Consider the following 23,600-nt stretch of genomic DNA (forward strand, 5'->3'; position numbering starts at 1 on the left):
AACAGCAAATATCTGTAAAAAGGCACCATATATCAGTAAACTAATAGTTTGTCTGCAGGGGTCAAAAAATGTTTGATTGCAAAATCCCATACTTTTCCAGATTCCCTTTCTAGGGTAATCTGCCTTTTTTAGCCAGTTTCTATGGATGCAGAACTGTACTAAACTTAAATCTAGTGCCACACAAACAAAAGGCTAAAGGGTGGTTCAGCAGATGGATTAATAAATTCATACTTTTTTTGGACTTGGATGTTTGATTACAAGCCTCCATTCACCTCATCAGTTCAGAAACACAGTGCTAAAACCTGGTAGTTCAGCTCTTATCTTCTACTCTTGGTGTTTCTTTAGTGCTAACTTTAGATTAGACTGGTTTGCTCTTCCTTCTCCTTTTTTCTTGTCATTGCTATAATTGTGTGTAACCGTTCGTGTCTTGCTACTGTCACACCCAAATTTCCCCACTGTGAGACAATAAAGGACTTCTTATTCTTATAGTACATAGTGTAGTCCTGTCAATCTGTCGAATACTGAACACATCAATCCGACAACAAGTCAAATTAAATAGTATCTTTACTGTAAGACAATTACAACTGGGCAAACTGAAGAGGAGGACAAACAGGAGGAGCTACAGGCCTTTGATTCATATTACATATTTTTAAACCATTCCAAGCTTCTTCCTTTGGCTTCGCATGGATGTGAAGGAACATCGGGCATGTTTCCGTCATCCCTCACGGGAACTGCAAAGGAACAATTAAGAATCAGACACGAGCATTGACTCATACATTCATATCGCAAGAGCTCGAAAAATGTAACCACCTTTGTGAAATAACGGGTGACATAAGAGAGTTTACCTGGGTAGGTGTACGGTACGATTGAATTCATCATTGCTGTGTATTTTGTATAGGGGCTGACGAAGGGAAGGACCATACCTGAGAGAATACATGATATACTGCGTCAGTGTGCGTTGTACACAAGAATTGAACTAAAAGGGGGGAACCTTGAGTCAGTGGGTGGAGTATCGGAAGGTTGTGGGTTCAATTCCATCTGCCTCTCGGCAAGGCATTTAGCCTCAAGTTTATCGAGCTGCATGAAGGCATTTGTTTTAGTGGGTGAATGTGGCTGTAGCGTATAGTCCATTTACACAAGCAGAAAATAACTTTTAACACAGTTATAAAGACTCAAATCATCACTGTTTGAATTCAACACTAGTTATAAACAGGTGTGCATTAAGCAACATCATAAACTACACTGGATAAAAAAATAAAGTTCTACAAGAGTAAAGAGAAAATAATATTACAAAGAAACTAAAGCTTTTTTTATTATTATTATTATTCAATTGTGTTGTACAACCCAAGTGAAATCCTGAGATATTTTAGGCCCCATTGAAGGTGGCGATGTTCTGAAATTATTTCTCTTGCTCTTATTTTCTTTTCCATCACAAAATCTGTCTTTATTTTTTTCTTTTACAGTGGTATACCCACTGTAGTTTATGATGAAAAGATTCCTCGCAGGTTGTGTTGCTGGACCATAAACACACAGTGTTTTGAGGAATTTGATTTTATTTTATTTCTTAGTGTGCTGTGAAACGTGATCATAGGCAAAAATGGCAGGATATTATGTAACATATTTATAATTAAAAAACGTGAAGATTGTCTTTTAATCCCGATTATTTTAGTTCGAGTGACACAGCCTACGTTTAATTTTATTAAGAATGTAGGTTTTAACCAAAGCTGTAGCAAAACTTGTAGCAGTACAATGGGGGGATCGGTCAAAAAAGACCTGAGTTTGTTATGTTTATTCAGTGCAGCACAGATGAGCTTCCTGCTTACCTACAAGGCCGATACCACAGGCGACCGTGATGACAGGCTCCTTATTCCAAGCATTTCTCAGGAAAGCTCCGATTCCTGCAGGGAAAAAAAAACAAAAACAAGGAAGAGTTTAAAACCCGCCTCAACCGCGGTGTGGCTAGCAAAATTAGCTCATGTTAGCAACACATTCAAGGTCACATTTCCCCTTTTTCTTTCCAAGGCTTATCTTTCTATTAAAGCCAAGCCGACGTGATGCTCCTCTTATTTCTAACACTTAATGTATCAATGGTGGGAACTGGAGGCACATTGAAGCTCGGTTTGTTGATTACAGTGTAGGAAAAGGACCAAATGAACACGTACCTGCCATATTGTCCGGTGCAGCTTCAGCAACCGCGAGTGTTCATGGGAAATGTAGTAGACGAAGGAATGACGTACAATTCCTGCGTCAGTCGCACGTAAACACAGGGCGAGGTGAGATGGAGCTTTTTTTTGGCTACTCTTATTGTTTTAAATAGGCTCAAATGGATTACTTTGTTAATTATTAACTCTCAGTGGGGTATCCGGGTAGACAGCAAGGGGTTTATGAAGTTTGTTAACAAGGTTAAAGGGGAAAAAGTGTTTATAAGCGAGGTTTTCTCAGCAGCGGCTCAGCAGTCATCAGTGTTGCTGAATTCAGCTCAGCTATTATCTGACATTGTGCTTTTACTGCCATTAACCGGGATTTATAGAGTAAATGCAGAATTATTTTTCTAATTGGGCTGACTCAAGTTGGTGCTAAACTCGGTTTGCCTACATCCTTGGCTTTAAGTGATGTATCTTTCAAAAAAAAAAAAAATCAAAACAGCTTTTATCACGGATTGTTTTATTTTGTTATCCTTCAGATGATGGAGGACTTCTCTGGGTTGGCCCTGCCTCCTCTTTTTGGAGGACACATCCTGGAGGCTGAGCTGGAGCCTGGTGGTGTGGAGCTGGGACCAGGAGAGGTAATGATGGATCACACCGCCTTGAAAAAAAACCCATCCACCCTCCTAAACTGTTCCGCATTTAAGTCACATTACAGCCAGTGCTGCACAATATCTAATCGCAATTTCTAATTGTGCAACGTCATATCATGATGATGGAAAAGACAGCAAAAGGTGGCGACAGGGTGATTGAATTGCAATCGATATGATAATATTAGAATGTTTTTTTTCTAGCAACTGGCAGCTAGAAGCAGAACATTTGTGTATTTTTACTGGGGGCACAATTTTATAGACCAACACAAAGTACTACCTAGTTGTGAGCTGAAGTGAAATTGACTCATGTTTTTTCAAATTTCATTTCAGATAAAAATCTGAAAAGTCTACTATGCATTTGTAGCTATCTTCCCTGAGTCAATACTTTGTAGGAGCACCTTTAACAGCTAAACATTTCAAGCTCGCTGAGACTGGGTAAAGACCATCTGTTAAAGACAATTTTCTAGTCTTGCCACAGACTCACAGTTGAATTTCAGCGTGGATTTTGAGCGAGCCCTTCTAACACATGACCATACCTTGATCTAAACCAGCTTGAGGCCACTGTAGAGTCGAATGACATGCATTTGAGGGATTTCAGCTATTTGATTAAGGTGTTATAGAGCAGGGATTTATCTAAAAATTGCAGAATAGCAACTCTGGACTGGGCCTGAATTTGGACATTGCTGGTTTAGATGAAGGCATTGTACTTCTAACCAGGGCTTTGAACCGGTTCAAGGAACGAAAATGAAAACCGGGAACTTTTTGTATTTTACAGGGAACAGAAACGAAACCGGAAACGTTATTATTGTTTATGTTCTGGAACTGGAACAGTTATTTAAAAATAATGGTAACCGGTTAATACCGGTTTTATTTCGTTCCTCAAAGTTTTCGTTGCCTAATTAACTAAAAAAAAAAGTAATTATTTTCCTGCGCACGTTACCATGACGGCTGAGGTTCACTTCCTGTGTGACATCACATCACACATTCGCTGACTGAATGGAGAGAGAGAGCGGTGTCTCCACTAGAGCTACACATCTTAAATAAGAGGTCAATTACGATCCATTGTTAAGTAAAACACTCATTCCAAACACAATATCAATAGCTGGTTCAAGCTGGATGAGAAAGATGTGACATAATTCTATAGCATTAAACAGCTGACAGGAACGAAATTAACCGTTCCGGGAACAGTATTTTTTTGTTCTAACCGGTTCGGGAACGTCAATTTATTGGTGGAACTCATAACCAGAAACGTTATAATTCCGTTTCTGTTCGGAACGAACCGATTGGGGAAAAAAATCGGTTCAAAGCCCTGCTTCTAACTGTATGTTCAGGGTTGTTGTCCTGCTGGAAGGTGAGTTTCTTGCCCAGTCTCACGATTTTTGTGGCCTCTAACAGGTTTAATTCCAGGATTTTGTTGTATTTGGCTCCATCCATCTGGAAAACCCCCAGAAAACTTTAAACATCTATTAATCCAATTCAGTTCAATTTTATTTATATAGCACCAATTCACAACACACATTTACAAAGTCAATTCAATCAAATCATACAAACAGATGGGTCAAAAAAAAAATTCTATCTAAGGAAACCCAGCAGATTGCATCGAGTTTTAACAAGCAGCATTCACTCATCCAGAAAGAGTGTAGAGCCACAGTGGACAGTCGTCTCCATTGTCGTTGGCTTTGCAGCAATCCCTCATACCGAGCAAGCATGAAGCGACAGTGGTTCTGCAAGAACTAAAGCAAGGTGATTAGGAGCAGGAAAGACTAGTCCTGGACAAGTAAAGATGAAACCCCTGCAAACTGTTGTCGTCAATTTTCTTTATATAGTACATTTAAAAACATTACAGTGCTTTACAAGGTAAATGAAAACCAGCTTAGACGGTATGTAGATTAAAATAAATACAGACAAGTGCAACAAATTACAAGTACAGTCTAAAACAAGTAGACATCCCAGCATAAAAGAGCTGAACTGATGTAGAAAAAAGAGTTTTTAGGCAGAATTTGAAAAAGTGTACAGCTTGGTGTTTGAATATAATTTTGTTGCAGGATTATTCAAAGTCTAGGTGCCGCAGTAAAAATCCCAGTCCCCACTTGTGCTCCAGTTTCAAACTTGGCTACACCACCAGCATCTGACAGGATGATGCCAGTGTTCTCCTGTGTGTTAATGTTTAACTTGATGAATTGAAGACTATCTGCCTGATAAAGGTCTATGACTGAAATGTTGCCTATTAGATTTTCCAATTTTAACAGTTGGAGAAATTTTGTTTTTTGTTAGCTCTTTATCCATCTTCCCATGAGCTGTGTCCAGCCTCCCTACCCCTGATGCTTCCACCTCTGTGTTGAATCGGGATGGTGTGTTCAGGGTGTCCATCTGACTGGTTTTATTTGGTGGTATCAAAGTAAAGGGGGCCGAGTATGAACACACGGCACAGCTTGCTTTAACAACTTCCTGGCTACAAACAATAACTTCAGAATGCTGCGCTTGCTTTTAACCGCTTAGCTTTAACATGTTAACATTCATTGTGTAGATTAGTCCCTTCTGGAGTGACATGGTTTTGGTTGTAATTTTTTTTTTCAGGTGGAGCTGGACCCAGATCCAGGAGGCAGTGAGCTGCTTGAGAGCACAGCTCAAGAAGACGAAGAGAGGAGAGCTCTCGACAAAAGGAAATGTGTGTCGCTGAGCAGGAGGTGCTTGGAAATTGAACAGGTGTGCGTAGTGGGTTTGTGGGTCACTTTGCAGCGTGCACACTTCCTGAATGCTTTTCTTTTGAAATGTGAATCAGGAGTCAAGTGAGTTTAGAAACACACACAGGGCCATATTCAAGACATTTTTTCTAGGTATGACACTAAACGGGCTTGTTAAGCATTTTCTGTACGGTTTTGTTCCACATCTTTTTATTTTTGGTTTGAATCATAAAATTCAAAATAATAAAATGAAATAGAATTAAGCTTCTGATGAACATGTTGCTTGTTTGCCCTTTATGATACCCTTTAAAACACCTACTGATCTGTGTTGTGTTCAGGTGAACCAGAAAATCCTGAATCGCCTTCACCAAGTGCAAAGAATTACACGACGTTTGAAGAAAGAGAGACGGTACAAAACTTCATGTCGATGTCTATCTGACGTTTTTATACTTTGTTGTAGGACCTTTCCAGCCGGAGGCTTACCTGAAAGCTCTGCTGATCTTCACAGGTTCCTGATGAAAACTTTGGATGCCCATGGAGATGATTACAGAAATGCCCAGCTCACCATAATGCTTGAAGTAAGTATTAAAGAGATGAAGTATTGCAGAATTGAGATGAATTTAATAAATCCATCCATTTTCTGACCCGCTTAATCCCTCATGTGGTCGCGGGGGTTGCTGGTGCCTATCTCCAGCGTTCCAGAAATACATAAATTAGTGAAATATTGTTGAAACAATAAGAAACAAACTAATCCGGGAGAATATAAATTCATATCTTGTTTATTTTACTGCAATTCATTTCTATTTTAATTTCAAAAGTTCTTGAGTTGTTTGTATTCTGCATCATAAAATGCTTTTGTGGGCATTCCTTCACTAAAGTAATTACTATTTGTTAAAACAAGTCTTTTTGTCTTCCTATGCTATTTGATTTAAAGCTCATCTTTGACAATATATTTTTCTCATAGTCCCTGGGAAACATTGGAATTGCCAAAAAATTTACCGTATACTATGAATAAAATATTGTTGCTTACATGGCAATTTGAAGCAAAAACGCTGTAACGTAATTAACACAAAACCATCCCTCGTCAGCCTTAACAAAACACAAATTGTTGTCATATATTTGTCTTGAAAATTTCATTCGCCTGCTTGAATGCTATTGAATTTGTAAATACTCCATTTGCTTTAGGATGAGCCCGGAGCCCATTTGGATACTGGTGCCGCAGTCGAGGAGGAAAGACTCAATGGTTTGTCCAGCTCCTCTGCAGCTCTACATCATGCAGCCGGGCCGAAGAAGAAGAAGCACAGAATTCCTCGGCAAGAAAAGGACAAAGAGCAACAGGTCAGTGAATGACTAAGTGACGTCCGTTATCGATCCCCGTTGGACGGTTTCCTGCAGGTTTTTTGAATCCCCCCTGGTCCAACCGAGCTGATTCAAAGGGGTGAATTATCTCCTCAGCATTGTGTGAGAGTGTGCGTTCACCCTGGACAGGTTGCCAGTTCATCACAGAGACACAAAGGATAGGCAACCACTCAAACGCACTCATACCTAAAGCCAGCTAAGAGTAACCAGTTAACAAAAGTCATGTCTTTGCAATGCGGGAGGAGGCCAGAGTACCCGGAGAGAACCCACGCATGCGCAGGGAGAACATGCACACTCCATGAAGAATGGAATTGAACCCAGGACCTTCTTGTTGCAATGCAACAGTGCTACCAACTGCACCATATATGAATATATTAGGGTGACATCTAAAACATGTAGAACACCAGTCCTTGAGGACTTTAAACACACACGAGTGGAATATCTCCACTGTTTTTTTAGGTTACTCAAAGATTCAGAGAGATTTTAAAAACCTGACGGTGTTGAATAAATCACATCATGACTAAAAACATTTCTGCCTTTTTTTTTTTTTTTTTTCTCCAGATTGAACCCGACGTGTCTATGTTGGCAGAGACTCAGTTTGGAGAAATGCCGAGCCCAACGTCTCTGTCACACTGACCGGTGCCCAGGATATTTTTCTTCAGCTGTTCATTGGATGATTTGCACTGTTTATTGATTCCCTTCAAGGAGCCACACAGATGGACAAGAGGATACAACTAAATAGAACACAAGTCCACATGAATATTACAAATTTATTTATTTATTAGGATCAATTATTAAAATTTATACTTTTCTTTTTGAGTATTGGCTATTGATATATTAAAGTTCATGTTTTTAACTGTTAAAATAACTCAGTTGAGCAATCTGAAATCGACTGATACAAATTCACCTGTGTTTGTCCTTTTGCCACGTTCGATGTTTGAAAGGTAAAGGCTAAACTTAGGATGTGAGGCCTTCAACCTGGCAGTGGTTAAATATCAGGATGATGGGGTTCTAAAACTAAAGCAAATCACCTTTAGATTCCTGTTGGCCAAGTATTTGTGCCCCATTAGGAAACCGGCCTGAAGGAACCCAGTCAAGTATTTTTTTTGTGGCCTTGTCAATCACCGCTGTATCTAACTTTGTTTTTGTCTTTTGTCTGGTAAGTTCCTCACGCTGAAACATACCCACTGGTTCAAAAAGCTGGAAAAAGACGGATCATAAAACCAGTAATAAAAATATGATAGTTGATTTAATTTCTTCTCGTCTGTTTTTTTTATTACACGCTTAAAGGGACAAAAAAAAAATCCTACATGACTGGTAAGCTTGTCAAGAGATACGCTTCGCTGGGGTTTAGGTTCTCCTGTATCTAAAGGAGATGAAGTGGTTCAGGCCCCTCAGGACTGATTATTTTTCAGATGAAATCCCCACCTGAATGTGATGATAGGTGCTATGAATGGTGAAATAGGGCTGAACATCAATTTCCTTTATGAGTGGCTGATGCTTACTGTACAGATGCATTTTCATAGATTTATCATATATCATTTATTTCAGTAACTCAATTCACTGAGTGAAATGCATTGTATAGAACAGCTAACAGGCTGATGTATTTAAGCCTTTATTTCTGTTAATTATGAAAATAAATGACTTAAAATATTCCGTAAGACAAAAAAACTGTCACAGAAATGTTGACTTAGTTAAAAGTATGTTTATTGCTTGATTGTTTTCAAAAAATGCTTTTAATCTGACAAATGCGCCTCATTGGGACAGGTATTCTGATGTAACTGTATATGGGATTTTGTAAAGAAAGACGTTCACAGCTGAGAACCTGCAGCTCTTGACCTACATCCGGCTTAGACAGTTTTGAAGTGCCTTTCTGTGGTTTTCAAAAAAAGTGCAACAGTAAAATCTTTTCATGTCTAAAGATGCTATTTAAGAAGGCTAACTTTAGCGGTTTTTCCACCTAGCTCTAAAGATTATCTCCATAGATTCAGTGCAGCAGTACAGCAGCTCTTATGGTACAAGAGAAACCAAACCAGCAAATCCACTTTGCACAGAGCTCTCTGTCATGTGTTCAAAATGTATTTGATTTGATTGTCAAGTGTTTATGTTAATTGCCTGTTATTAGCCTCCCAGCACTGCAGCCTTTCATTAAAATCCACTAAAGAGGGGGATTTTTTTTCCCATCTCAAGGCAGAGAGCTCGGGACAGTGATGTTTTGTATCAATATACAACTCTGCAAAATACATGTCTTGACAGTATTTCCAATTATATCCTGCTGCTGAAAAGATGTAGTCTAAATGTGTGATGTATTTAACCCCCTTAGGTGGTACTCAGGGGCTCTAGATAAATGTTATTTGGTGGGAACGGGGATCAAAATAGCTTTTTCAGTAGTAAACATTGCAGATTGCTATTACAATGCAATATGATCCAATCTAGTTTATGGCCCACTTTGGGGAATTAGTTTTAAACTTTGTGGTCTTTAAATAACTGCCATCACAAATCTCAATAAAAGAACTATCAAAGCAAATTTACATCTATAAGCTTAATCCATCGCTGAGATAGGCCTACATACATTACACGTCTATCAAGGGGGGAAAAACGCGGTCAAATTTGAAGATGTTAATACGTTTTTTTAAATGACTTGAACATTTTCTGATTTTTTTAATTGTCTCTTTTAGGGGCTCCCAGCTTTCTACAGTTGATAAGAGCACATATTGCAGAACCATCACCTTCATAGGAAATGGGATCAGACCCAGCAACTAGGACACTCAATTTGGTTCCCCATTCTCAGATATGCCGTATATAGAAAAGTATGTTAATTAATCAATCAGGAAAACAAGCAAGCAATTCTGGCCAATATGATCCATATACACACTTTACAAAAATATTATAATGGTTGCTCAAATATATTACTTTTGTAATGTCTTTTAAACTTTTCCTAAAAGTATGTAAAGGTGTGGACTTCAAATATAAATTCCAATTGATTTCTTTTATTCATAATATCAACGGCATTTCAACCAAAATAGTTACTGAAATCTTAAAGAAATGATTAGATGTGACAATGATCAGAAATGGTATTAGACCAGTGAGAAAAGAGAATCAGTCGATCATCAGTCATCCAACAGCGCAACCAATGGCCGCTCTCCAATCTAGCGGATGTGCTCCGGCGACAAACGTGACTGGTGTCCAATCAGATCTTGTAGAATGGGTTTAGGGCGGGGCCTAAACGTGGAGGTGGGATTTTAGCTACCGTCCATCTTCAGCTACATTACAGTGAGCGAGCCTGTCGAAAAGAAAATATATTTTTGGAAGTAAAGAAGATTTTCTGGAATTAGTTTTGGCTTTATCTGAAATAAGACAAACGAAAGCCCATACCCTAGGTAAATGTCTCACACAAGTATAAATATACACGGTCGGGTTAACCCAGTTTCCCTTTTTCCTTAATTTGGCTAGCTGAGCTGCTACCTAGCATTTTAGGTATTAGCTAGCATATCGGCGATTGGAACGGTTTCTCTTATATTTTGCATTTCAACACGCAAAACTATCTTTATAAAAGCTCCGATGGAGCCCAGAGTAATGATGTCTGCGTGTGAGTTAGATCAGTCATTATATTTTATGAGGTTTGTTCTGGAAAGGGATAGTTAGCAACCGAGCGAAGTGGACGAGCTAGGCTAGTATTAACGTTAGCTCCCTAGCTGGCTAATTTTAGCTGACTGCCAAACCAGTCATATTGGCTACTATTAGCGGGATCGTTTAACTTTGTGAAGTATACGGATGGAGGGGATGTCACATGTGACTTTTACTATGAATGCTCTTTAATTGTTGGTGCGGCTGTGTTATATATGTGTTGCTAATGTCAGCTGTCCGTTTAGACGGTGTTAACGTCAGTTTCAGCCGCTGCAAACCGATGCACGGCTTTTGACTTGTCTGATGGTTTCTCTTTGAATTTTGTCCAGCGAGGTGATGCATGTGTGGTTTGTTTACTCAGATCACTGTTGGACAGACGGAATGTGGAAATTGTCGTAGTCAGAGCCATGGCTGATAAAAGGAAACTACAAGGTAACTCTGTCAGTGAAACTGTCCATGCTGTCCCACAACGAGCCGCAGGCTTCGCCTTTTTTGTTGTTGCCGTTTATTTTTTGGTAAAGTTTTAGCAACTTCTGCAACCAAACTTGTGTAATGTTTTTTCATCTTTGCAGGTGAAATTGACAGATGTTTGAAAAAAGTAGCGGAAGGCGTTGAACAGTTTGAGGACATCTGGCAAAAAGTAAGAGGTTTTCCAGCTTTCTAGGACGTCTCTGCTATAATCGAAGACGTCAGATATGCAATTTTCCACTTGTTTTCCTACTTCTCAGCTCCACAATGCAGCTAACGCGAACCAGAAGGAAAAATATGAAGCGGACCTCAAGAAAGAGATTAAAAAGCTACAGGTATTATATTGCAAGTACGGAAAAGCTGATGAAAATATGAATGTTTAGAATGTGACGTTTTTTAATGCTCTGTGTTTTTTTGCAGCGATTGAGGGATCAAATAAAAACATGGGTGGCCTCGAACGAGATCAAAGACAAACGGCAGCTAGTAGAGAACCGAAAACTAATAGAGACGGTATGCTTTCTTTGTCGTATGCTCATAATACAGGGTTTTATTTGTAAATATGATTAATATTACCCCATCTCCTCTCCTTAAAAGTAATTGTTTCCAAAACAACCTGCAAATACCCTCACCGGCCACTTTATTAGGTAAATCTGTTCAAGTTCTTAACTCAAGTAGGGAATCAATGCATTCAGGTGTCTATTGGTGATGAAGACAACTTGCTGAAGTTTGTAAGAAAGGGTGTTTTTGTGACTTTTGAACATGGCATGGCTGTTGGAAAGATAGGTTGATCTGAGTGTTTCAGAAACTGCTGATCTACTGGGAAGAGTAGAAAGTTTTCAGCGAGTGGATGGAAATGCCTCGTTGATGACAGATGAGAATGGACAGGTTTGCTTGCGATGATTTTGAGGCAACAGTAGCGGAGATCGCCACTCATCACAATCAAGTAATGCAAATAACTTCTCTGAATGCAGAACGTCGGGGGCTAAATCCTTAGTAGACCTACCAATTGCTACTTCTGGTAGCTAAGAACCAGAAAATTAGGCATTTTCTTTTTTTTTTTTGTAATGTGATGAACTGTGAATTCATCTGGGATATTCAGATTCTAAAATGAGAATTAGTCTTAATAGAACAAAAGCGCGTATCATTGACTATGTTCACACTGCAGGTCTGCTCAATTACGATCTTTTGCTGAAATCAGATTTTTTAATGTTTTTTTGAGGCAGCCGTTCATATTACTATTAAATGCGACTGGCATCATGCTGCTGTCTGAATGTTTCACGACCACAAAGCGACCGACGAGCACAGATAACGTAAGGAGACGTCGTAGAGCAGCGGCACTGTTTGCAAATGTAATGATGAATGTAATTGTTTCTAGAATTGTTCAATAAAGCTTTGTTTAAAAAAAAAAAAAAAAGATCCTCGGAAAGAAAAAAACAAAAAACGTGGGTACTGGCCCGGCATCTCTCCTCGCTATTATTAGAAAGCTGTTGGGCAACGAGAGCCGACAATATTAAGATCACATCATAGCAAGACGAAGTAAGGTAAGAAGAAAGCAGCACAGCTATTGACAACTGTCTTTAATGGAGCGCTAACTGCTGCTGCTGTGTGTGGTTGTGCAGTGAGAGACGTGAAAGACGGATGAAATGCGACATGACCGTTCAGACTGAGGACGCTTTGAAAAAAAATCCGATGCATATCCGAATTAGTGCCGCACATGGAAGTGGCACAAATCAGATTTTTTGGGGTGGGTGAAAGGATCAGAATTGGGGCGTTAACACTGCCGTGAAAAAGACACATGGGTCGGATATGGGCAAAAAGATCTGATTTGGGTCGCATTTCCTACAGTGTGATCGTAGCCATTTTAGCTTGTTACCAACAGTTCAGGCAGGTGGTGGTGTAATGATGTGGGCAATGTTTTCTTGGCACACTTTGGGCCCCTTAGTAGCTGCTAGCCATTCTGAAGGCAAAAGGAATCCAACGTGGTCCTAGCAAAGTGTAGTTAAAAAAGTGGCCGGTTAGTGCATTTTGCACTGCATTTGGTGAGAGGAAAAAAATCTGGAAGATTCAGTTTCTTTTAAAAGGGTCCACTCTTGTCATTGTGATCATTTCTATCCAAAATACAACACAGTTATGGCTCAAGAAACGTAGGTGTTGTCAAAACTACATCGACTACAGTTTCCTCTTTATCAAGTTGATAAGTTTTGACACTATGCTTACTGCTACTTTGTGCCTTTCTGAAAAACCAAGAGCTTCCACCAAGAAGTCTGTGTGGCCGCCGAACTTATAATGGCAAAGTTTTTGGCTCAAAGGTTGTTACAGCATTAGATTCATCCGACGTAAAAGTATAAAGCGAAGCCGGAACCGTTGCAGACGTTGTCAGAGTGAAAAGTAATGAGCCGTAATGTGATTTTTTTTTTTTTTTTTCTTCCTGTCCTTTAGCAAATGGAACGGTTCAAAGTGGTGGAACGTGAAACAAAAACAAAAGCCTACTCTAAAGAAGGCTTAGGGCTTGCTCAGAAGGTGGACCCAGCTCAGAGGGAAAAGGAAGAAACGGGACAGTGGCTAACGGTACACCCATTATTTTCATTTATTTCTTTGCAACAATGCTTTGCCTGAATGATTGTGTTTTTTTTTTTTTTTACTGCTAGATTGATCAAAAGCCAAGAAGAGAAAAAAAATTAGGGATGAAAACCTTGACATCAACGTGAATTTCTGTCAGACATATTCATTAACGCTTCTCTCCTGGCTTCTCCATCGTCTTTAGAATACGATAGATACACTAAATATGCAGGTGGATCAGTTTGAGAGTGAGGTGGAGTCTCTTTCAGTCCAGACGCGAAAGAAGAAGGGCGATAAAGAGGTAATCTCTTCCTCTTTCTGCACTCAGCCATGACCATGCAAGGTATACATACACTCTGTGGTGATGAAAGCGTTTTGTAAGCAACCTTTTTCTTTTTTCCTTTTTCTGTTTTTCTTTCAGAAGCAAGATCGTATTGAGGAACTCAAGCGGTTGATTGAGAGACACAGGTACCACATTCGCATGTTGGAGACGATTTTACGAATGCTGGACAATGACTCAGTACCAGTGGACGCTATCCAGAAGATCAAGGACGATGTTGAGTACTACATCGATTCCTGTCAAGACCCGGACTTTGAGGAGAACGAGTTCCTGTATGACGACTTAGACCTGGAAGACATCCGTGAGAGACCCCTAAAGATAAATTCGGACGATGCTTTTCTTTCTCCAGCCGTAGTGGCGTCACCTCACGGTTTGTCTCCTGTTGTTCTTTTTGTAGCTCCGGCTTTAGTTGCCACGTCTCCATCAGGCAATGTGGAAGATGACATGTATCTCCACTCTAGCAGCACTCCCACTTCCACTACATCTTCTTCGCCCATCCCTCCATCTCCGGCCACTTGCACTGCTGTAAGTTCTGTTTTGCATCTTTTGAGCTTTGCGCTGGTGACAAAGGGATGCTTGGTCGTAAAAAAAAAAACTCCCCCCCCCCCCCTCCCACAAAAAAATGACACCTTGTCCCTCTTTTAATTATGCACAACACCTTGCAAAAGTAGTCGTACCCATTGAACTTCCTCATGTTCAGTCACTGACCAACAGAAAGGAGTGCGTACATGTGAGATGGAAGGGAAACCTGAAAATCTGACGCGCATATTTCCATTTTAGTTAGTTGGTCCTAACAGAAAATCCAGAAAGGATCCATTGGAGAAATTGGGGGAAGTTTAAGCGGTATGAAAACCTTTGCAAGGAAGGCACTGTGTTTACCCAACTCATCCATGCGCCTAACTGCTTTCTAATCCGCCGGCCGGTGTGCTGAATAAGCCTTTCAAAAGCGGTTTGTCACATCAAGGTATCTCCTCCTATAGGAGAACTCAGAGGACGATAAGAAAAGGGGACGGTCGACAGACAGTCAAGTTAGTCAGGTGAGAGGCTCTTATCTGTGCTGTGTCAGTAGCTGAAAAGTCTAGAGCAGCACTCTTCACCCTCCGTCCTGGAGACTCACGGTGGCTGAAGGCGGTCTGGCCCGTCAGGTACTCCAACGAAGCAAGTTTCCTCTGCGGGGGGGCCACGGCCGGAGACTTCTGATTTAGTTTGTACCATTTTTCCTGCATAGCTGGACTCCCGTAGTTCCAACGTTTCTTCTTATAGACCCTGCTCCTTGATCTTTGTTGTTGTGATGGTTTTCACTAAGATTATGCTGTCCTCTCGTTTTTTTTTTAGTCGCCTGTAAAGAACGGCGCCCCGTCCTTGCAATCTTCCTTCTCTTCTTCCGCCACCTCCGGGTCCTCTTCCTCCTCCTCCCTCTCCATGGCGAGTGTTGTCGGAGGCCTCCCTGCGGTTCCCCCCAGCAGCAGCCTCATAGGAAGCTTCAGCAGCGCGGTACAGCAGCATCAGCATCAATCTGCACAGCAGCAGCCGTCGTCTCAGCCGTCGAATCAGTCGCAGCAACAGCAGCAGCAGCCGCCTCCAACAAAACCCTCGGTCCCCTCAAACAACACCCCCAGCCCACCCAGCAACCAGCTTCTCCCAGCGTCCACTGCTCCCTCGCTTTCCACGCCCAGCACGCCCAGTTCAACGGCTCCCAACTCTCAGGCTGCGTCCGGGCCCGCCCCGGCATCCGGTCTGGGCCTGGGCTTGGATTTAAGGAAAGGCGGCATGAGCGGGACCAGCGGTGCCAACCAGATGCCGAGCTTAGGCCTGGCCAGCCACACCACTCCTCTAAACACGATGGCAGGCCTGATCCCCGGCTCCACCTCTGCGCTTTACGCGCACGCGGCGGCATCCGGGGGCCTGGGCCTGAGCAGCAACACCCAGTCCAGCATCTTGCCCGAGAGCAGCACTTCCATCTCCAGCTCCAGCGGCGTCACCACCAACGGCGCGGGCTCGGGGCTCAGTTTGCTCGGCTCCAGCCCGGCCCACAACTCTCTGACTGACAGTATTTTGGGTCTGGTCCCGGGGCAGAGCGTGGCCCCCGCTCCGTCGCAGGCGACCCCGAGCTCTGCCGGCTCCGCCCCCGGAGCGGCGGGCATGATGGTGGGAAACGGAGGCAGCTCCGGCGTGGTCGGAGTGAACGCTGCTCCCGCCAGGCCGCCGAGCGGACTGAAGCAGAACGGAAGCCCAAGTAGGTTCATGTGCTTGGTGTGTTTGTGACGGTTATTCAAAAAAAAAGTAAAAGAAAAAAACAAAGCAACTCGACTTGTTTTCCGTAGTTGAAGACGTTTCGCTTCCTCTCCAGGAAGCTTTCTCAATTCAAAAAGTCTGGAGTAATGTGGAGTACCAAGCTTTATACTACTGCCAAACAAAGGCCTTGTAATGGCTTAGATAACATGCAAATTCAACAGAAACAGGTCCACCCCTTAGTAATGGGCAGTCGTTAAAGCCATTAAGCCAGCAGATTGGACCACAACTGGTCCACTCCTCTGTAACGAGGAGTCGTTAGGGTCGTTATTGGCTTGGCTTAAAGGAACAATGTTTTGATCACCCGAATGAGGGTGAGAACTGAGGTGATGATTGGCCGAAATGAATCCTATAGCTGTGGCTATGGCTTCCTTCACACCCCTTCCAAACCATCTGTCTTCTTTGTCCAAAATGTGAACATTTTGGTGCTCAAAACAGTGTCCTTTGTCCTTAAGGTGTAGGTGGACACCTCAGGACAAGACTGCTGTCCCCCTACACCTTAAGGACAAAGGACACTTACTTTGGACAAAGACAGATGGTTTGAAAGGGGTGAATGAAGCCAACTACGTTAAGAGAGAAAAACCAACCTTAAACAGAGGAGGAGGCCTTAGGTCTCAAAAACTTACAACACAGCTATAGGGTTAATTCCGGCCAATCATCACCTTAATTCTCATCCTCATATGGGTGATCATAACATTGTTCCTTTAAGCCAGACCAATAACAACCCTAACAACTCCTCATTACAGAGGAGTGGACCAGTTTCAGTTCAATCTGCTGGCTTAATGTCTTTAACGACCGCCCATTACTAAGGGGTGGACCTGTTTCTGTAGAATCTGCATGTTATCTAAGCCATTACAAGGCCTTTGTTTGGGCAGTAGTATAAAGCTTGGTACTCCACATTTTGAATTGAGAAAGCTTCCTGGAGAGGAAGCGAAACGTCTTCAACTACGGAAATCAAGTCCAGTTGCTTTGTTTTTTTTACTTTTTTTTTTGGAATGACTATGACCTGATGACTGAGAATCTTCACCAGCGTTTGTGACGGCTCACTGCAGCCTTTCCTGTAGTAAGACCTTCTTCCAACTTGTCCCCCCCCACCGCCCACACTTAGGTTACAGCGCCGTAGTGGCAGAGAGTTCCACAGAATCGGCTCTAAGCACACCAAGCCAGTCACAAAGCAGCCAAACCTCATCGCTCAGTTCCTCATCGAGCCAGCCGTGAGTCTCTCTCTTCGTTTTCAAAGGTTATTTATTTTTTATTTTTTTTAAATGTTTCTGCACTGAATTACTCCCCGTTTTGCACAGGATGGACAACGGCCCCAGCTTAATTAGCTCCATCACACTGCCGCCGAGCTCGCCCTCCCCCTCCTTCTCAGACAGCACACCGGGCGGAGGGAGTCTCCTCAACGGGCCCCACTCGTACACGCAGGCCTCTGAGGGCCTCAAGGTGAGCAAAGCAAGCGCCCTTAGTTTGAGTCTGAGCTGTGTGAACGATCTGTAACTCAGAAATACAGCGTGAGGAAACCTTAACGGGTATATACCTTATTTTTTTCTCCTCTAAGTCTGGAAATGAAAACAGTGTGTGGAAAAGGTTTGAATTTCCAAGCTTTATTCCGTTTCCTAAAAAAATATTTGAGGCCAAGAGAGGAAAAAGTATCTTTTTACATGAGATTATTTTAATTTCAGGTTTAACGGCTTAAGTTTTTGCCCAACTAAGTGATCGTTAGTGTTAGTTTGGGGGAATAGAGCTGATCAAAGTTGGCCAGAATGTTGTAAAAATGCTCCAAATTACCTGGAACCTCTGGGAGTTAAAATCATGAACAAATGAGGCAGACTGCTTGTGATTTTTTTTGCCGTGAAGCGACATCTGCCACAAAGTCCTGGCCTCATAGGGCCCACTCAGTAAAATCAAACACTCAAACCTTTATTTGTCATTAATTAACTTTTAAAAAAGGAAACGTATTTCAGATCTTTGCACAGTGATACATTTTAAGTGTTTTTCTATCAATGTCAGTAATTGTGGCTTAAAAGCGTGTTTCTTATAAAACCGGAACATTGAATAAGATCTATAATGTATTTTAAGACGGCCTACTAAAAGTTTTCTTTGCGCTGAATACTTGGTGTGAGCTCCTGTTACGTCAGGAAGCCCAAAGCTGCTTTATGAATCCCTCTCTCTTTGAGCTGATGAGAAATAATTTATCTTACCAGCATATATTTGATCTTTTCTCACTTAGGAGGGTCGCAGGTGTTGCAAATGTTTTTTTTTTTTTTTTTAACGACCAATCAGTGGCGTAATGTGAAGCAGCTTGACACCGAGCCAGTTTTCCTGTGCGAAACAACCTGGTCTGAGCCAATTGAATGCGGTTCAGTTTTAATATATGAATACCAGCTGAAGGAGAGAGAGAGCTCCAGTCCTCCAGAGCTGCTGTCCTGCAGCTTGTAGATGCAGCTCTGCTCCAGCACACCTGGGTCTGCTGATCAGCCGTTAACTCGGTTCAGGTGTGTTGGACCAGAGACGGTCTAAACGCGGCAGGATGGTGGCTCTGAGGACGCCTGGACTATATCTAACTTTTTAAATTAGGGACTCCCTGGCATGTGTTGTTTTTTAGGTACTTTTCTTTGTTTCTCTGCAGATGGGTGTCAGAAGGCTAAACTCTAAGTTGGGGCTGGGTGATAAACCGATTTAATTCAAATTTACAGTTTTTTTTTTTTTTTTTTTTTTAAGACTTAATTTTTGGAAAATCTGGATTTTATTTTGCAAATGCCATGAAGAGAATAGCATGAAATTCTGAATATATGTTTAGTAAAATATATTGTCAGTATGTTGTAAAGAGGAAACTTTGTTTGCCACAATACAAGGAACTTTATTTTACTCGTTTACTTATTTTTATTTTTTTTAAGTTAAGCTTTTTAAGGGAAATCTGTTCTTAGCTCATTGTGTAACGCCACTAGCAGCAAACATTTAGTTATATTTTTCATTGTTTACAACAGCAGGGCCGCCATCTTGTTTTACAAGCATGTTTCACAGCTTGTATTTAGTTGCACTTTGAATTCAGATCAACTCCCAGATATAATGCTTTACACTAAAAGGAAGATTTTTAAAATAATTTATTTTTGTGAAATGAAAAGGGGGGGGAGGGGGGGTGATTAATTGTATTTGGTAAAATAAAATTAGAGATTTTATTTTTAATCCATGTTGCCCAGCCCTACTTTAGATGTTCTCTGTTTATATATACATAGAGATGGGAACCATCTTTTTAGTCTGAGAAGGCAAATATGACAGCAGTCACTGCTGATGGATAAACTGCACCCTGAGATTGCATTTAGATTAAGCAGGAGAGTAATTCCAGTTCAGTCAGATCATGCTTCTCTTTTCCTTCTAGTTCAAGTCTTCATGATCTTTCATCACTTTTTCTATTTCAAAAAAAGTCAGCGGCCTTGACTTTTATTTGCCTTTATGTTATTTAACCTCAGTAGCTACAGTATCTGTGTTTTTTTTTTTTTTCTCCCCTCCTCAGGCTCCGGAGCCCCTCAGCTCTCTGAAGGCGATGGCTGAGAGAGCAGCGCTGGGATCGGGATTAGACGAAGAGATCTCCAACCTGCATGTAACCGACAGAAGTCTGAACGGTCAGGCAGTATTTCCACTCTTTCTGCTAATTGTCGCCCTCTGATTAGCGCTACACGTTCTCCCCAGTGGGCAAATGTTCTGGATGAGACGACCGTAAAGTTGATTTTTAATACGACAGTTCTGTGTTTTTTTTTACATAGAAATACCTTTCTGACGAAACAAATGAATCGGTTCGTTAAAAAGTTGAAGCTTATGCGGAGAAATGGATCCATTTAGATCTATAAGTATCGCCACTCTGGTGGATCCTTTTTTATTTAAATAAATTTAAGTTAAAATTTGAGGAAAAGCTTGAAATTTCTTTGTGCAATATAGAAAGTTACATTATTAAAAGTATTTTTTTTTCCTTTTTGTTCTGTTAACCTGAGGTTAGGAGTTTTACTTCTGTGATCATGTCTAGTTTCAGAGGAAAACGGAGCATAGAACCTGACGTTAACATTAGTCCTTTATCCCCTGTTTGTAGATATCTTCTCGGGTTCGTCGGCAGCGCCCGGCACACCCGCCGCTCCTCAGCCGTCCGTGTCGGAGGTCAGCATCCCCCCCTCGCTGGGGGTCTGCCCGCTGGGCCCGACCCCTCTCTCCAAAGACCACCTGTACGAGCAGGCGATGCAGGAGGCCGCGTGGACACACATGCCGCACCCGTCGGACTCTGAGAGGATCAGGTGAGGACGCTCTCTGCGTCCCCGTTTAGTCTCTGCTTTTCTTTTAACTCATCGTCTGAGCGCCCTGAAAATAAAATGGGCTTCTGTGACTCGTTTTCCTGTCAGACCTCTTAAAAAGCAGCGCTGATGACTTTTTTTTAAATTAAAATGAGCCGAGTGACAGAAATAAATTAATCTAATCAGATTTTTCTGATGAAAAATGCAATATTTCATTTCACATGCATTTAAATTTAGCTTTTTTTTTTTTTTTTTTTTGGAGGGAAAGTTTGCTTTTTAAAAATTCTGCATTCATTGTTGTAGGAAAGTTGTCTGGATTATAATTGGTTTGTGTGACCATAACACGTTTTCTTCTAGATTATACCATGTTATTGTGCAAGAAAGGGCTGAACAACAGTAGGAAAGCATTTAATATATAAAATAAATAAATTATTTTTTTGTAATTTTTTCATAAGCAGCCTCCTCAAGAGGGGAGGCCAGATAAAACCCTTGTTAAGTCGCTTTCGAGCATGTTATTGTAAATTTACACTGCAAAAACAGACTAAACTTAACTAAAAATAAGTTGATAATTTTCTTGAATTGAGTGTATTTGTACTTTATTTGAGTAGGTAAATAAGATAATCTGCCAATGGAATAAGAGTTTTGCACTTAAAATAGGAAGTACTCATCTCTGTCAACTTATTTCAAGTGCATTATATCTAGTTATCTTATTTTAGGGGTAAAATTACTCCTTCCATTGGCAGATAATCTTATTTACCTGCTCAAATCAAGAACAAATACACTAATTTCAAGAAAATTTTACTTATTTTTAGTTCTGTTTTTGCAGTTTAGAGGGAAGTGATAAGTGGGGTAGAAAAAGACGTGCAGGCAACACGGATAATCAATTTTGGGAGGATTGTGAGGCAGCAACCGCTAAGCGTAGGATCACAAGATCTGGACCTTAGCGGGGTCAAAGTGGGGTCAGAGCTTCAGCAGCCTCCAGGTATCCAGGACCGGGGCTCCAACAGAGAGCAGCCCATCGTCAAGCCTCTCCGGAACCAGAGAGCACATCAGAAACGTCGTACCTGGGCTGAGGAAGAAAAGAACCGGAGCGTCTCAGTGGTCCAAAGTCCTCGTTTCACACGAAAGTAAATGTTGCACTTTGATTTGGACCCGAATGTCCCAGAGTCTGAGTGGAGAGCAGCTGCTCAGGTTGCGTTTCGGGAACGCCACGATAAACGTAAATTCAAAATATTTCAGAAACCCAAGCAATTTAATGGAAAGGTTTATTAAAAAAAAAGTGGTATAGCTGTAAATTTAATAGGACCAAACGTTTATATAAACTTTAGGTTATTTATTAACTGTGAGCCATAATCCTCTAAATTTATACAAGTAAACCCATTAACTCTGTGTTGAATCTGTGATGTTTGAGCGTCGCTTTTTCAGGTAAACCGGCTGGAATGGACGCTTTTAATAAAATGGTTCTGTTTCCTAAGGCAATACCTGATGAGGAACCCGTGCCCCACCTTGCCATACCACCATCAGGTCCCACCGCACCACTCTGACACCATCGAGTTCTACCAGAGACTGTCCACAGAAACGCTCTTCTTCATCTTCTACTACCTGGAGGTGAGGAAGCAGGCCCTCGCTTGGCCACCTGACCTTTTTTCTTTGCATTTCTTTTTAATTTTTTTTACTCACAGCTTGATTTTTCTCTGTCTCCATCAGGGCACCAAGGCTCAGTATCTATCTGCCAAGGCTCTGAAGAAGCAGTCATGGAGGTTTCACACCAAGTACATGATGTGGTTTCAGAGGCACGAAGAGCCCAAGACGATCACTGATGAGTTTGAACAGGTACAGCTTCACTAAAACGTAGACTCCCACGTCGACGTGCTGCGCGCCGGGGTTTATTTACCGCTTCTCTCTCTCTCTCTCTCTTTCTCTCCAGGGCACTTACATTTACTTCGACTATGAGAAATGGGGCCAGAGGAAAAAGGAGGGGTTCACCTTCGAGTACCGGTACCTGGAGGACAGAGACTTGCAGTGACGCACACAGAGGGACGCAAAAGGACAGAGAGAAAAACAAAAAAACGTGCTGCTGTTGACATTCCGAGACTGAACTCCAAACTGTGGATAGAGATTGTGATGTGTAGTAGAAACCCTCTCCAGAAACGGAGACCGGCGTCTGTATAGGCTGCATCTCAATGTGAAGCCCTAGCTCCTCGTGTAGTGCTTTTTTTTTTTTTTTTTTTTCTCTTTTTTTTTTTTACTTTTTTTATTTTTTTTTGGGTTTCTCTTTTTGACAAAAACACCCTGTGGGTCCGAACAAACATCGCAGCGCTGCACGAGCTGGGACGGCTCTGGAGATCCGCGTCTGTGCCTGTCTGTGTGCACACTCAGTATGTGGCATTAAGAAAAGCCCCCCCTCTCCTCCTCCTCCCCCCCATGCATGTTTCTCATATATTTTTTTCTTCTTTTTCCGTTTCAACGATGATTCTCTGTACCACCTGCCCAACTTGAGCCTGGAAGCCTTTGACTCGACACAAAAAAGCAAACCTTGGATTTGATTGTTATGGTGCCCATCTTGTATTTTCTGTAATTCGGTGGTTTAGAACGGGGACGTTCAGTGGACATTTAGTGATGGTGTGTAGGAATGGCTTCTTTTAAGACCCTACAATGCCTGTTGAATATGGTCACTATTGGAAGATAGTGAGCTCTTATCAATAGATTTATTGATATTGTCTTGGTCGATTAAAACGTGATTGAGAGTGACCACAGGGCCTCTCCCTGTGTAAGGGAAAGAGTCCTTATTGGACATGGATTAAATTGCTATGCAATTGAACTGGTCTCTTGACTCTCTTTACAAATACAAAAAAAAAAAAAAATGTTTTTAAGTTAACCTCTCAAAGATATTATGGCGCCTTCATGTTTGTGATGACGTAATAAAACATGTAAAATAAATCTTAATATTAGGGTTTGAGACATTTTATCTGCTTGATGTTTGACTCTTGCACGGTCTGATTTCTTGTCATCAATGCAAAAAAAAAAAAAAAATTTGGAGTGAAGTGAATGTAGCTATGGGTGCATCTCAGTAAACTTGAATGGTTAATTTCAATAATTCAAAAAGGGAAATCCTACATTCAGTGTTTTGATTGCAACTTACAGCAAATGAAAACCACAATAATGGGACTCCTGTTGCTTCATTTAGTGCATCA

At 41.3% G+C, this 23,600-nt stretch overlaps 3 protein-coding genes across 4 annotated transcripts; 2 read left to right on the forward strand and 1 right to left on the reverse strand.

The window, feature by feature from the left end:
* Window positions 1-546: 546 nt before the first annotated feature.
* ndufa3 (NADH:ubiquinone oxidoreductase subunit A3) lies at window positions 547-2,279 on the reverse strand. The gene is made up of 4 exons (XM_036134742.1): window positions 2,163-2,279; window positions 1,824-1,898; window positions 846-923; window positions 547-731 (listed from the first exon to the last, which is right to left on the reverse strand). Exons 1-4 carry the CDS (start codon window positions 2,167-2,169, stop codon window positions 640-642), a joined length of 252 nt encoding a protein of 83 aa, XP_035990635.1. The 5' UTR covers window positions 2,170-2,279; the 3' UTR covers window positions 547-639.
* tfpt (TCF3 (E2A) fusion partner) lies at window positions 2,160-8,093 on the forward strand. Its single transcript, XM_012865825.3, has 7 exons — window positions 2,160-2,273; window positions 2,684-2,785; window positions 5,375-5,503; window positions 5,820-5,890; window positions 5,990-6,059; window positions 6,667-6,819; window positions 7,402-8,093. The coding sequence occupies exons 2-7, from the start codon at window positions 2,684-2,686 to the stop codon at window positions 7,474-7,476; spliced, it is 600 nt and encodes a 199-aa protein (XP_012721279.2). The 5' UTR covers window positions 2,160-2,273; the 3' UTR covers window positions 7,477-8,093.
* Window positions 8,094-10,060: 1,967 nt separating this feature from the next.
* cnot3a (CCR4-NOT transcription complex, subunit 3a) lies at window positions 10,061-23,352 on the forward strand. 2 transcript variants are annotated; one of them, XM_012865791.3, is made up of 18 exons: window positions 10,061-10,220; window positions 10,829-10,899; window positions 11,040-11,107; window positions 11,196-11,270; window positions 11,356-11,445; window positions 13,375-13,503; window positions 13,700-13,795; window positions 13,916-14,135; window positions 14,232-14,359; window positions 14,815-14,871; window positions 15,170-16,070; window positions 17,235-17,340; window positions 17,428-17,569; window positions 19,641-19,749; window positions 20,211-20,409; window positions 21,882-22,014; window positions 22,114-22,239; window positions 22,334-23,352. In XM_012865791.3, the coding sequence occupies exons 2-18, from the start codon at window positions 10,875-10,877 to the stop codon at window positions 22,430-22,432; spliced, it is 2,703 nt and encodes a 900-aa protein (XP_012721245.2). In that variant the 5' UTR covers window positions 10,061-10,220; window positions 10,829-10,874; the 3' UTR covers window positions 22,433-23,352. The 2 variants fall into 2 exon arrangements, with proteins under 2 accessions (XP_012721245.2, XP_035990646.1); XM_036134753.1 differs by lacking the exon at window positions 14,815-14,871.
* Window positions 23,353-23,600: the final 248 nt, after the last annotated feature.

Source organism: Fundulus heteroclitus, chromosome 3, assembly GCF_011125445.2.
Source record: "Fundulus heteroclitus isolate FHET01 chromosome 3, MU-UCD_Fhet_4.1, whole genome shotgun sequence".
Lineage (NCBI taxonomy): Eukaryota > Metazoa > Chordata > Actinopteri > Cyprinodontiformes > Fundulidae > Fundulus > Fundulus heteroclitus.